General features: G+C 35.9%; 2 protein-coding genes across 2 annotated transcripts; one reads left to right on the plus strand and one right to left on the minus strand.

The window, feature by feature from the left end:
* Nucleotides 1-1,971: 1,971 nt before the first annotated feature.
* LOC144444652 (uncharacterized) lies at nt 1,972-7,930 on the minus strand. Its single transcript, XM_078134150.1, has 7 exons — nt 7,705-7,930; nt 6,870-7,175; nt 4,934-5,719; nt 4,119-4,388; nt 3,710-3,793; nt 3,191-3,216; nt 1,972-2,832 (listed from the first exon to the last, which is right to left on the minus strand). The coding sequence occupies exons 1-7, from the start codon at nt 7,733-7,735 to the stop codon at nt 2,734-2,736; spliced, it is 1,602 nt and encodes a 533-aa protein (XP_077990276.1). The 5' UTR covers nt 7,736-7,930; the 3' UTR covers nt 1,972-2,733.
* A 676-nt stretch (nt 7,931-8,606) lies between these two features.
* Nucleotides 8,607-14,021, plus strand: LOC144444608 (uncharacterized). Its single transcript, XM_078134093.1, has 6 exons — nt 8,607-8,989; nt 9,672-9,962; nt 10,615-10,914; nt 11,984-12,075; nt 12,355-12,736; nt 13,065-14,021. Exons 1-6 carry the CDS (start codon nt 8,719-8,721, stop codon nt 13,334-13,336), a joined length of 1,608 nt encoding a protein of 535 aa, XP_077990219.1. The 5' UTR covers nt 8,607-8,718; the 3' UTR covers nt 13,337-14,021.
* The last annotated feature ends 56 nt before the right edge of the window (nt 14,022-14,077 follow it).

Raw genomic sequence — 14,077 nt, forward strand, 5'->3', positions numbered from 1 at the left:
CTGACAGGATTGAAGAGAATTAGAAACTAACCTTAAATGCAATCATGACAGACTGCTTTCAACATTCAAATGGTTTACCTTGCAATGTAGTAATAGGAGAATTGGTTGTATTTGAAAAATAAACAGCTATATTTTCAAAAACATAAGTCGAACCATATTTCCCCAGAGGGCCAAATATGTATGTATTCCTTGTAACCTGACAACATTAAGTGTATATTGATATTGATAGTTGTAGACTTGTAAACTAGCAAGTCAATCTAAGTAATAAATACATTTTTTAATATTATATCTGTGTGAAGTAATATTTCGGTCATGTATTGTAAATGGACATTAAAGGGTGTTCTGGAAAAGTAGTACGGTATGTAAAAAGATGAATGTTATTATGGGTGAAGCTTTTGGTACCATTATCTACTACATATCCTAAGAAGAGATGATGATTATGATGATGATGATGATGATGATGATGATGGTGATGGTGGTGGTGGTGGTGGTGGTGGTGGTGTTAATAATATAAACCATACCTGCTTTTCTACAATATCAATTTATTGACATTGACATTGACATTGACATGGTATTTCATTCATTCTGTCTGTCTGTCTGTCAGCGAAGGGCAATGAACTGGCAGTCAACCTAATCGATAGCAATTCCTGACATGAATGTACGCTAGTGATACGGGGAACAATGGCCACCTTGTTTTGATATTTGTATGGTCAGAAACACAAAATAGCTCCCTGTGAAATGACAGCCAGTGTAAAATGGTCTGAATGAAGGAATTATAAATTGACGTTTAGTATTAGAGTCAAGTTATACGAACACAGTGTTCCAGTTGAGTAAACCGCTGTTTGTTACACGAAATCTCACTATAGTAAGTTCTTTTATTTCAGATCGTACAGTTCACTTTACGCAACTAAAGGTATCATGTGTCAAGCAGCTATTGTCTATATTGTCGCCGGCAATAGTTGCGGCAATAGTACGGCGCTAGGGAGATGGCCTATAAACTGTGACACGGACAATACCAAATAAATCCATGCCTCGATGATAAATGTAATAATATCGATATCATGGTAACAAGATTAGGCCAAAAAAGGCATTTGTTTATGGTCAGGACAGTTTGTCTATAATGGCGTGATTTTAATTGTCAACAAACCTGTCACTAAAATCTACTATTTATGGCAGTTACTGTTCTTTTTATGTAGTAATTTAGAGCAGGTGTGTGTGGGTGGCCTTTGTTTGTTCATGGGTGGCACTGCAATTATCTTCACTGAAGTAGGCGGATCATTTCTGCATTTCTGCACAGATCTACGGACTGCATGGGGTTGGACAAACACAAACAATACCGACGCGGGGGTATTTGAGTGATGCGCGCGCTGACCAGAAACAATTCTTTTTTCTTTTTTTTGGCCTTAGGTTTTGGAGGAGGTTAGATGACGTCATCATATAATGCTACACATAGTTATACGACATTTTCGTGACCAGAACGATCTACCACTAGTACCCCTGTCCCAAACCTGTACGCGAATGTACGTGTGTCGCCATAGAATACCTAAAATGTGTCTTCGTAGAATGTTCCCCAAAAATCATAATCATTTGCTAACTGGACACATTTGAATTACACACACGTGTTCTTTTGTCACTTTTTCGAATTGCAATCAATTATATTACTTTTGTTAAGGTTTTATATTTTCGACCCGTTGCTACCATCCATTGCATATTTGGGTCAATAATTAATAAGTGATATCCACCAACCCTACCAGCTATGATGATGTAGATGCTGCACATCACCAGTAACACGCACCTCTCTCTTCCTTTGCAATACAAAATGCCATAGATAGGACGCCAATCCAAATTTTAAACTATTCTCACATTCGGTAGGAACTAATTCAACAACATAACGTTTTAGTATTAATCCACACATCAACTCTCAAATGAGACAGTTTAATTAAAATTTATTTCATAAGAAAATTAGGAGTATGTGCATAACATAATAGAGTGCACTTTGAATTCAAAATACTTTTACTTTCAATTCAGTAATCAAAAGGCGAAAACTGGATGATCTCAACAAACCTCAATTCAAAAATATTTTAATAAAAACAGCTTTTGATCTGTGCACAGATCATCAACAAGTCAGCTGTGATGTAGGTAAAAATACGAGATATGAAAAAAATGTAAATTTATCTTATACACTGAATTCAAGAATACAATTTACAGTACTTTTACTCCTCGTTATAAATGCACACACTATACGTACTTGGAGACGTGTACGTTCTGACGTCACATGGTACTAATAAAAGTAGGGCCTGGCGTAAATGTCGTATTTTATTTCATATTGAGAGTTATGATCTTATGTCACATAAATTATGACATTTATGTAGTTACAAAACATTTTATGTATTTCATGTAAAACACGTTACTATTCCATAGGGATAGGTGAGATACTTCCATTTCACAAAATTAAGGGGACATCAAATACAAGGAAGGCATTTGAAAATGTTGAATAAACCATGCTAGTACCATAATCGTTGCTATTGACTGAAAAAAGAGTGTATACCAACTAATTTGTGATCACATTTCTCCTGTACATACAACAATGTAATATATTATACAAACAGTGAGTGAAATCATTTCACCGCATGATCTATGTGGATGTTTTGTGTTCAGCAAATGTTTTACAACTCTACGAGCATACTTAGGTGGTGGTGGTGGTGAAAACAATTAGCAACATAGAGGAAGTCCTCATTTAGCTTCATTCTCCTGAGTTCCCTCGGGTTCGTGTACATTTTCAGGTGCTCTGTCTTCTTCTCGTTTAACGTAAGAGTTTGTTACATCTGCAGACTGAAAAAAAAAAGATCTATGATTATAGCATCTATGATTTGTTACCGATTTGTGCCAGTATATCATTGGCTTCAAAAGTGTTTAAAACAAGTTTGATGATCCAAATCCCTTTACAAAAGGCTCACATTTCACTTCGACAAAATATTATGCACACACAGTACACACATTCAAAAACACATGCATATGTAGTGTCAACTTGCATTCTCTCTCTCTCTCTCTCTCTCTCTCTCTCTCTCTCTCTCTCTCTCTCTCTCTCTCTCTCTCTCTCTCTCTCACACACACACACACACACACACACACACACGAATTTTACATTTACTACTGTTTTCTTTTTGAATTTTTGAATGAATTCCTCTACCTTTTCATCTTTATCGTCCGTTGCATCTAGTAAAAAAAGAATATTAGATTGCATAATAAATTTATTTTGATAAAGTGATAATGAAATTACGTTTGATATTAACATTGGGCACATTGAGTCACTATATTAAAGGAAATTGGACTTGATGGATAACTAATAAATGCACGTCCAATTTTGATGACAGCAAGAAGGAGCCACTAAAAGGGTAATTAGAGGATAAAATAAATCCTTCAACCCCCTAAGCCAATATATGCATTGATCTCGCGACACATGTTGTATGGCAGTGATGGTCATGGTTGTATTTGACAAGGTAATAGAATGAGCACTTACAGTTGTGCTATTCAAAGTGGAAATAGCAGTGGAAATGATAGATTAGTTTCATATCAACATATATACTAGGACTAAAGGTAGCAGAGCAAGAACTAGCACTAGTACTAGCATCAATAGTATTCAGTTGTTTCGATCCTCTGATATCCCATGTGGTAAATACATTCATATGAACTGATTTAATCTTAGTACCTCCTACGAGGGCATCCTTGTTGTTAACGGTGGGATTTTCTGAAGTATCTCCTACGGGTGTATCGTCCTCGATAACAGCATTTTCTGTAAATCAAAAGTATACCTAAGACAATAAAATGAGTTTGTTACCATGTTTTAACAATCCACAAATGTCAGTAGTTCAAGGTGTCTAAGAAAATACGCGAAACTGTTTGAGTATGAATTTTAAAAATACATTCGTATATTTCAAACGATTAATTTTAACAGGCTATAACTATTTGAAATCAAATTGGTCTACATTCATTAAACTTCGAAACCTATTATACAACTTGTGGTCTCTTAATTTGTCCCCCCTCCCCCACCCTCGTCCTCCCTCCCCACCCTCGAACCGAAATGGGCCCTTTATCGTTTTAAGCATATATGATATTACCTGGAAAGAGAAAACCGCCATGGCAAAGATACATGGTGTATAGTTTAGTCATCCAATCTATATCATGTGCTTGTTCTGTTAAAATGGTTGATCTTTCTTCAAAAGTCGGGCTTTCTTCAAATGCTGAGAGTCGTTTGAAATCTTCCTCCTTCATGAAGCTCAAAATCGTTTTTAACATTCGCTTAGACACTTCATCATGTACATTAGATAGTGTACTGACGTTCAGAATCAACGGGTAAACATCGCAATCGATAGAAATCCCACCCTTTTCTATAATGAAAATGAAAGGAGAAAGTATTATTATTGTTCCATTAGCTGATATTTACAACAAATATGGCCGTCGTATTGTCTGTAAAAGCGCCCTATATAGTTGGTGCCTTGTAGTATGTCGTAAAAGTCTGTACTTTACAGTAATACTTAATAGAGTAGGAAATAATCAGAAAACTACCTAACTATTTGTAGCACGGCCAAGCGCCTAGAATATAGAGTTGGAATGTCAATCACTGTGCTGTATTTATGTATACTATTAAAATGTCGTATAATTTCAACGAGCTATTCATTTGGAATGTCCACCAAGCATTTTTAATATTAGAGTAGCATTATACATTACTGGTGAAAATATCGTTTGGTACCACTTGTTGGTACCAATCCCCTTATCTACCTCGAGAATACATTAGTATGAGTACGAAACAAGATCGCAAGGATTATGTAGAGTTGAAAGAAATACAAATTTGACTATTACATTTTCAAATCAATGCCTAAAAACTTACATGGATTTACCTTATTTTGAAAAGAGAGAGACTTATTTGGCTTACCAAGACAACGTTGCAAATTACTTCCAACGAGATGTCGTTCGTCTGATATTTCGGTGAAACATTTGACACAGTCGTGACAAAGTACAATAACCCTGTCAATAGTTGGAACAACATATCGAAAAGGGTACAGTAAAATGTTCGAGGCTGTCTCTGTCGTTTTGTTATAAATCATTCTCAGATAATAAAAATTTTCCGGCGGAGGCTTCTCAGTTGTATTTTTGTCACATTGCCTTGCATCTTCGAAAAAACATTGGGTACACAGACTCAGTTGTTTTTGTGATACCGATGTCGATTCAGAGGAACAGCGGCACTGATAGGCAACTATCTTTTCTTTGTTACATATTTGAATGGGAAGACCATCATCAGTTTTAGCGCAATACAATGTTACGGATACATGCTCTCCTGTGTTAAAGTGTGGATGATATAGTTCCTTAATATCCCAATTATGTCCAAAGGTATTTGGCCTATCCCGCATATGAAGGAATGCATGGCTTTTAAGTATCTTTTCAAAGATTTTTAATTGCGGTTCGTCTCCGATTACTAGTACATTGCAAGGTTTATCAATAGTAGATGGAAACAATGCTAGTTCATAGAAGTATCTTGACATTGCGAGCTTCTGGCGTTCACTGAAATCTTCCCACAGCGAGAAACATCGATCGTTTAAAATTGGATGTGGAGCACTTTCGTCGTTGAACTGAAAACATAGTTTCCATTCGCCCGCTATTATTTCGTCTTTGGGAAGGTTTTTAGACTTTTCATCGCCATATATAATGATAATAATAGACCCTGCAAATGAACGTACAGAAAGAAATATTACTACATATCTTAACTGTGTGTAGGCAAGATTGACATTGTCGAAAACAGTTTATAATCTTCTAAGGGTCCAAGTATAACGTTGTGTCGTCCCAACGTAGTAGGTCTTCTCTTCAAAGCCGTGTGTCACTTTAAACTATTGACATTGAGTATTAATATCGCAATCTGAAAATATGATACAAAGCAAAAACCAACCAACAAACAAACAAACAAACAACAAAGCAAAACATGTACAATCGATATAACCCCTCAAATAAACGATATTTGCAAATCGAAGAGTTCAATATCAACTACCTTTTGGTCTAATGATAACCTGAACAAGAAACAACACTAACGACCCTTTATTTCATATGCCTTTTTGGAAAGAATACATTTTGGCAGGACGAGGGAAATATTGATTAACTTGGCGTAAATTAGATCATGTCTTATCTCCATGTATGAGACTTACTCATGTCTTAGAGTATTAGTGATAGTTAAAATACAGATCCAAGCCTATTTAGTAGTTTTAACAGGACACTTTTGGGGTAACCGTCTGATGTGTTTTGTCTGGAGAGTAATATATATATATATATATATATATATATATATATATATATATATATATATATATATATATATATATATATATATATATATATATATATATATATATATGTTGAGGGTAGAAGAAAATCAAGTCAGGTTTTTCGTCTCTACAAGCCTGTTTCGTGAGTAAATCACTCGTCAGGAGATGTTGATGTACTCCGCTCTGCGTGCAGACGTATCGAGCACTGTACTACGGATAAATCTTACCGCTGACTTCCTATATATATATATATATATATATATATATATATATATATATATATATATATATATATATATATATATATATATATATATATATATATATATATATATATATATATATCTGTCATCAGACAATTCATTTGCAGTATTGTTGTGTGTTTAATCCAAGGTTGGTGTTAACTTTTCGTATCTATGTTAAGTTTAGCACTCTCAACCCAAACAGTGACAATGATATTGCTCGCGACAAGAGTTTGGTCAGAAGTACCAGCCGCACTAAATAAGATATAAAACATCGTTATCACCTCCTCTGGTAAGATGTAATTATTAGACGCACCTTTTGGTTTTGTTACCTTCTCTGCTAGGTGTTTTAGCTCATCCCAGTGGTCAACGGCTGGATCAGCTCGAGTAGGTGTAACTAGAACACGGGTTTGCCTTGCATCGATGGCGACAACAGCTGTAACAGTACTAGTGTCAAACTCATCAACGATTTCAGGATCATCTCCATACAGACATTTATCGATAGTCATCGTCTTATTGTCGATCCTCTCATTGAACATTTTACAAAGTTTACTCATAATTTCTTCTTGAGCTTTGCCAAATGATTGAAGTTTCGCGTAAACCTTTATTGCTTGTTTTAATCCTAGGGAGACAATTAAGAAAACACTGATGATGAAGATTGTGTTTACTACAGACAAAACTATAATCATATTCTCATATCATGTCTAATTTCATTCATTGACAGTAGTCAACAATAATGGTTTCACTCAGGCAAGTGCATTGTACATGTTCATACCCATGGAATAACTCATATTATGGTGCAGGAATTCACATTTTAGAACTGTCGGTTGTTTCTTGTAGGAAGTCATACTGAAACGTGTAATGACATTCACATATCCAAAGATGGTTGTCCTTTCCAGCGTTTAGTATGTAAAAACATAGTTGGAAAAACATAGGCAAGAACGTAAACATATATAAGCTGTGTGTGCTTTATTTATTCACTCCGTTTTATATTGGTAGCTCAGATATACAAATGTATTTATAACTCAGTCCATTCAATATACTGAGTAATTGCACACAACACACTTAGAGCAATCAATCGGACTACGTAAATGGTGTCCGATGCTGGCTTGACATCTCGGCTATTCATTTACAATTTAACGAATAGTTACCTGGTCTTTCTGGTTGTCTTGCTTCAGCCATTATTTTGTCAGATATGCTGGGATTTTACTGAAAAAGTCCAACTCGATCGAATGTAGCAAACACTAATGCGTCATTCCTTTGTTAAAATAGCTGATGACCTAGGTGGGTCACATGATCTACTTCTAAAACGTCACATGGGTGTTACAATTGTTTACGATATTTTGTGACGCATGCATTATTTGACTTTAATTTAAGGATTTAATTTTTGAGATTTTGAGATCTAAATTGTTCATATGGGTTTGTATACATTCTTTACAAAATATATTATGCAAATGTAAAAAAAAATGTTATCATGGCGTTCTCCAAAAAAACTGGCCAGTACGTATAAAGGCATAAAGGTCATTACAATTGACAGGTATAAATTACTCATTAAACACAATGGTTTACATCAAAGTGCGTAAACATAACGTCTACCGTTCTAAACCACATTGAGGTCATCTTTCACTTTAAAATTCCACGAAGTCAAATTGCGTTGGTCTTCTTCGAAGTGTGTTGCACAGCAACATAATGAAATATGAAAGTAAAAGAACGGCAACAGAGCTGCTGAGCTGCTCGGTTCCATAGTTGTATTTTGAGCGTTGGCGACTTGAGGAAATAGGTTTTTATTGCTTTTTTCATAGTTTGCTTTCCTGTTTTTTGTTAACTGTCATTATCACAACACGTCGAAATAAAACAAATTAAAGCATGTCAAAATAACATGATTTCTGTCGATTGTTCATTATAATTTTGGATTGAATCTGTCACCTGTTATTACACACTGTGAATTGAAATGCTAGCAATGCTAATATTGCTATTCCACTTCCATGGCAGAGTTACAAAATTCAACTTTGTACGAGGGTGAGGACGTCGCAAATTGATTTGCGCATGAGTAGAGGCAGTTCTTTGTTGTGTCGAGGGTTTTCTAACACTCCTCTTTGTTGATCAGTTCCAGGCTTAAGAAGCGTCTTTGTATATATGTGAATTGATTCATTCTCGCAAAAGCAATGAGTGGGAAAGTTATAGTTAACGTCAGGTACGCTGAAGGTAACCAGATGCCAATTACCTGTGAAGATACGGATACCATCCTCAATTTAGCAAACCTTATAAAACACAACGCCAACCTGTTTGGCCTGAATAGTGACGACATCAAGCTGCATGACGTATGTCTGCATGTAATTGACAAATCTGGCAAAAAGACAAAATTGGAGCTCGTCGATCATATTTCAAAAATCAGCCGGGGTTGCACGGTCGAATTTAGAACCCAACCGGACGATTGTGAGTATATGAATAATCTTCATTGATCTTATAATTGTTTGCTGTATTTTTTTTATTTTCATTTCAATAGACGTATTTCACGGTGGCTGGTCAAAGTCAGTCTGAAACAAAATAGAACAGAACACACCGACAATTTAAAATTTCATTGACACAACATACATTGATTATCTAGGATGAAATATTTGTTGTCAGGGATTCTCAGAAGTCACCATCTTATGAGTACGTTAAAACATGTTTTAATGAGTTTATCACTATAACTCATTCAGACAATATTTGTTAAGCCCCCAACGTATGACAACAGTGAATAATGTCCGTCCGCCTGTACGTACGTCTCTATGTTTGACGATATGATAGACAACCATTTACCAATTGCAGTCACACACTGTATTCTGAGTTTTGTGAACTTGGCAATATACTGGCTATAATTGCCGTGAATATGAACAATGGGCGTTTCAAAATGAAATACATGCTTGCTTTAAAATAATAAATAAAACGAACAGTAACTGTCATAAATAGTATATTGCGTTGACAGGTCTGTTGAGGATAAAGAAATTGCATCTTCGCTCCATCCCACTTTAACAAAGTGTCCTCTCCAGAAACATTTTTAATGGCATCACAATCAGTGCACTCTTAGCATTTAAAAATTTCAATCTAATAATTTAAGAAAACTACTATTTTACAGTGTTCGAGATACCTGTTCGATATTTACAGTCTGTCAACCCAATATGGTTGCCATGCAGGAAGAACAACACTGTTGCAGACCTAGCCCACTACATCCAAGAAAATATCGACTCATTTCATCTCTCAGCAGAAGTTTCTGAAGAAGCTCAGCGCAGGGGCAGTGAAATAGTGATACTGCAGACGAAGGGTGGAGAAACAAAACAAGTTAATCCTCTGCTCAGTGTACAGGACTTGGCCAATGATAAAACTCTGGCTTTTAAAATAAACTCTGGCAGTAAGCCTATAAATCCAGGTATGCTGACTTGACCTGAATTAATCTAAGAAAATGAACTATTTCCTGATTCAATTCAACAGTAACTCTTGTATGCAAAATTAATAATCGTGATTACTTTTTATAGCATTATTTAAATATGAGATGAATAATCCACTATGCGCAACGATGATCTCTGTTCTATATCAATTAAACTGTTGACAATTTGTGTTTGTTTAAAACATATACACCGCGTCAATTAATGTAGGATGAATAATAAACGCAACATGTAAGTAAATGTAACTTGTTCGCTTAAATGTAGAAACGGGATTGAAGTTATTATCAATGTATGGATTTAATTTGCGTTAAGAGAAACAAAAAAGGGAATTTTCAGGTGTGTTTTCACTTTTTTACAAAGTTAAATAGTGTATCAAGTATGACGTTATTAACAGATTTGTAATCAGTAAATAGCATTTATATTCTTGCTGTACACTCAGTGGCTGCTCTTTCATGTCAAATTCAACCCCAGAATCACATATTCGCTTTTTAATGAGATTGTCATTACATGTTCGCTTTTCAATTACATGTCCGTATTCAGTAAAACTATTTGCATATCTCTACTATCTTATAATTTCTCTATATCTCGATATTTCCTTATATTGGTCTATTCTAAAACTGTTTTCTTTCAACTTAGGTCTGGAATTTCTGGTGAGATACGAGACATCTTTGCAGCCTCTCAGATTTCGTTGCACTGATGAAGAAAACGTAGCAGAACTGATCTCACAAATTCGAAAGAGAATGGGAGAGTTTCGCCTGGCTGATGAAGATGCTGAGCAAGCTAAACAACGGACTACTGAAATTGTTCTTAGAACAGTGGCATCCAAATCAGGTGACAAAAGTAAAGTTCTAGATCCTTGCGAAGACCTTGTGAAAGTAAAAACGAAAAAGTTGGAATTTTCGTTTCAGTCATTAGCAATGAGAACAGTGACTTTAGGTGAGTTTCTTATTTCCAATGGGTTCCATATTTGTTTACAATAATTATTTTAAGTTTGCCGATTATGTTACGAATTATGCGAATTAATGTGATTCACTGTCTTGCATGGTCATGTCATTGATCTGTGGTAGTGGTAGTGGTGGTAGTGGTGATGGTGGTGGTGGTGGTGGTGGTGGTACTTGTGCTGGTAAAGGTGATAGTAATAGTGGTGGTGGTGGTGGTGGTGGTGGTGATTGTGGTCGTGCTTGTGATGGTTATAGTAATATTGGTTTTGGTGGTGGTGGTAATTTGGATCATGGTAATGATGGTACTTAATTGTCCTAGTCATAGTGGTGGTGGTGGTGGTGGTGGTGGTGGTTATCAAGGTAATTGTACTTTTGATGGTGATTATAATGGTGGTGGTGGTGGTGGTTGTTTTGGTAATTGTGGTCATGGTAATGATGGTACTCTAATGGTGGTGGCGGCACTACTAGTGGTAACGGTGTTGGTGGTGGCAGCACTAGTAGCGGTGATGGTGTTGGTGGTGGCAGCGCTATTAGTGGTGGCGGTGATGGTAGTGGTGGTGGCAGCGCTACTAATGATGGTGCTGGTACTGGCGTCGTTGGTGATAATGGTTATGGGGTGATGCTATCGATGGTCTTCGTTTATTATAGATAATGCACCATGATGTTGATTTTGATAATATCATTTTCGTGTGCAGTTGATGTAAGTTAATTTCGTACAAATGTATGTAGTGTATATCTCTACAGTACAACATTGTTTCAATTGCTCTTGCATTGCATTTACAGAGTAGAATCTTATTTCCCATCTAGTACAATCAAAAGAACTTCAAAAAGAACTTCAACAATAAACAATTTTTTAAAAATTAATTTTTATGTCCCCTTTCATCCAAAACGCTTCAAAAAACTGAGTACATTTCAACTATACGGGAGAATTAATGTATGTAACCTATTTATAATCATGTGTAATTTACATATTTATCAATCCTGTATTCACTGAAATAGTCTGTAAATCCTTAATATACTGTATATTTTTGGTCACAATCATTGTGGTTTTATTTCGTCTGTAGATGACATCGAAGCAAAGTGTGTGAATCAAAACATAGCATTTATTAGCATGCCAGGACATGGGAAATCGTCCAGTATCAACACCATTATCAAAGTTAGTGATCCACTTTCATTCATTCAACTGACATTCTGTCTGAAGCACTTTGATTATTAATTAGAACATTACAGACATTCACAAATTTAACCCCTTCTATCACTTTTGCATGGATTTCATGATTATGGAATTTACAACGTTGAAGATTTTACTGGGTTGTATTTGCAACATGCAACTTTCATAAGCAACTGGCTAAAATGCACACATTATCATATTTTTGTTTGTTTGATATCAAATGTTGTATTTAGCCCTAAAACAGATATATTATGTACTATGTAGGCATTGACACGGCTACATCACCCCTTAGCTTCAACATGGAGTGGCGCTGCTACGGGCACTGCAGTAATATCGCCATATAGTTTTGATTTGCATGGGAAGAAGTTCCGATGTGTGGACGTTCCTGGTGCAACCCTTGCAGAATGTCAGTCGAAAGATGATAAAGAGCATACCAAGTTGAAGAAAGTGTTAGGATCTGTTGTAGATGGAGAGGTTCCTGCACATGAGCCACTGAACTACTGGGCTTGGTATTCACCAGCATCCATGTTCAAGTACTCCTTTAAGAAACGATGCGGGCCTATACATGCCATAGTATATGTACATAAAGGCGTAGCACAGCCTGATAAGCTTGGATCTGTTGTAATACAGGTTGCTCAAAAGAGAGGTAATTTTTATGTTTTTAATGTGTATAGTTGATACCACGTGGAGACACGGTCAACGATATCACGAGTCTATTTATCTGCTTGCCTGCCTGCCTGTCCATGTATGTATGTATGTATGTATGTATGTATGTATGTATGTATGTATGTATGTATGTATGTATGTGCGTGCATATATGTATGTATGTGCGTGCATGTGTGCGTTCGTAGGTAGGTAGGTAAGTGTCTCAATCACTCTGTGTAATGCTTCGTTGGTGTAGTTAAACTCTTGTGATTCACTATCAAAAGTTTTACAGTAATTTTAACAAATTCAAATTATTTATTCTCTTGCAGGCCGTGGAATTCCAGTATTTGGTCTCGTCACACACATCGACAAGATGACAGAAGAAGCCATAGAAAAGTCAGTTGATGATATTTCAATCGCGTATGGCATAGATAAGGCACGCGTATTCAGAATCGCAAATCTGGATCACCAGCAAGGTGAAAGCAGGGCATCTATGACGGCAGAGAGTAAAGATACTGCCAACTACGTTCAACAATCTCTCCTAGCGATTCTGTCAGCTGCAGAAAATTATATGACAGGAGGAATAGTTACAGTGAAATAAAAGTTGTATTCTATATCATTGGGAATGGTATGAACAAAACAGAATAGGGTGGCAAAGTCAGAATGAAATAAGACCAGTACTTAAAATCAGTGGGTTTGAACAAAATGTTTGAGAGGAAAATAGTTGGATCATTTGAAAAGCCATAATACGGTTAACATGTATTTCGTGATCATGTGTAAATATTCAAGTGCAACCTATACAATAATTATCCAATCCAATCCATATGCTTGCAATTAGCTTTAGGAGAGGTCTATATGGTGCACATTGTCAAGCCAGTCCTGACAAACCGCTTGTTACAAGTTGTCTGAATATGGCCTACATCTACTTTTCGGCCAACTTTGGAACGAATCGCATATTGTCTACATTTCCAGTAAATGTACAAAGGTTTATTTCCAGTAAATGTTTGAATAAGCAATAACAAATAAATGGTACTCAATCTTTTCATCTGAATAGTTTAGGGTGCATCAGAATCCAGTCTCATGGGTCATATTTGACGGTCTACTTTTTATTCTAGAATACACTATATTGTTTTTATCGGCAAGACAAAATCGTCAATTTGTATTATTTTGAACTAAATACACAATGTATACATGAGGGAACATTTATATGCTGCCTAATTAATACTACGACGTATACTCGTTCATTATTATATTTGTCCGACCAGCCTGGCCTTCTCAATAAAAACCTCAAGCAACTGCTTTGTTGATTGTTTACATACCTGGTCGATTAATGATTTGGTTA

Source organism: Glandiceps talaboti, chromosome 13, assembly GCF_964340395.1.
Source record: "Glandiceps talaboti chromosome 13, keGlaTala1.1, whole genome shotgun sequence".
Taxonomy (NCBI): Eukaryota; Metazoa; Hemichordata; class Enteropneusta; family Spengelidae; genus Glandiceps; species Glandiceps talaboti.

Coding starts and splice junctions, on each gene's coding strand:
- LOC144444652 (XM_078134150.1), bottom strand. CDS start 7,735: ATGGCTGAAGCAAGACAACCAGAAAGACCAG. Junction 5,720..6,869: donor GAAGGTAACAAAACCAAAAG/GTGCGTCTAATA, acceptor GTTCATTTGCAG/GGTCTATTATTATCATTATA. Junction 3,794..4,118: donor TGGCGGTTTTCTCTTTCCAG/GTAATATCATAT, acceptor TTTGATTTACAG/AAAATGCTGTTATCGAGGAC.
- LOC144444608 (XM_078134093.1), top strand. CDS start 8,719: ATGAGTGGGAAAGTTATAGTTAACGTCAGGTACGCTGAAGGTAACCAG. Junction 8,990..9,671: donor TAGAACCCAACCGGACGATT/GTGAGTATATGA, acceptor ACTATTTTACAG/TGTTCGAGATACCTGTTCGA. Junction 9,963..10,614: donor CAGTAAGCCTATAAATCCAG/GTATGCTGACTT, acceptor CTTTCAACTTAG/GTCTGGAATTTCTGGTGAGA.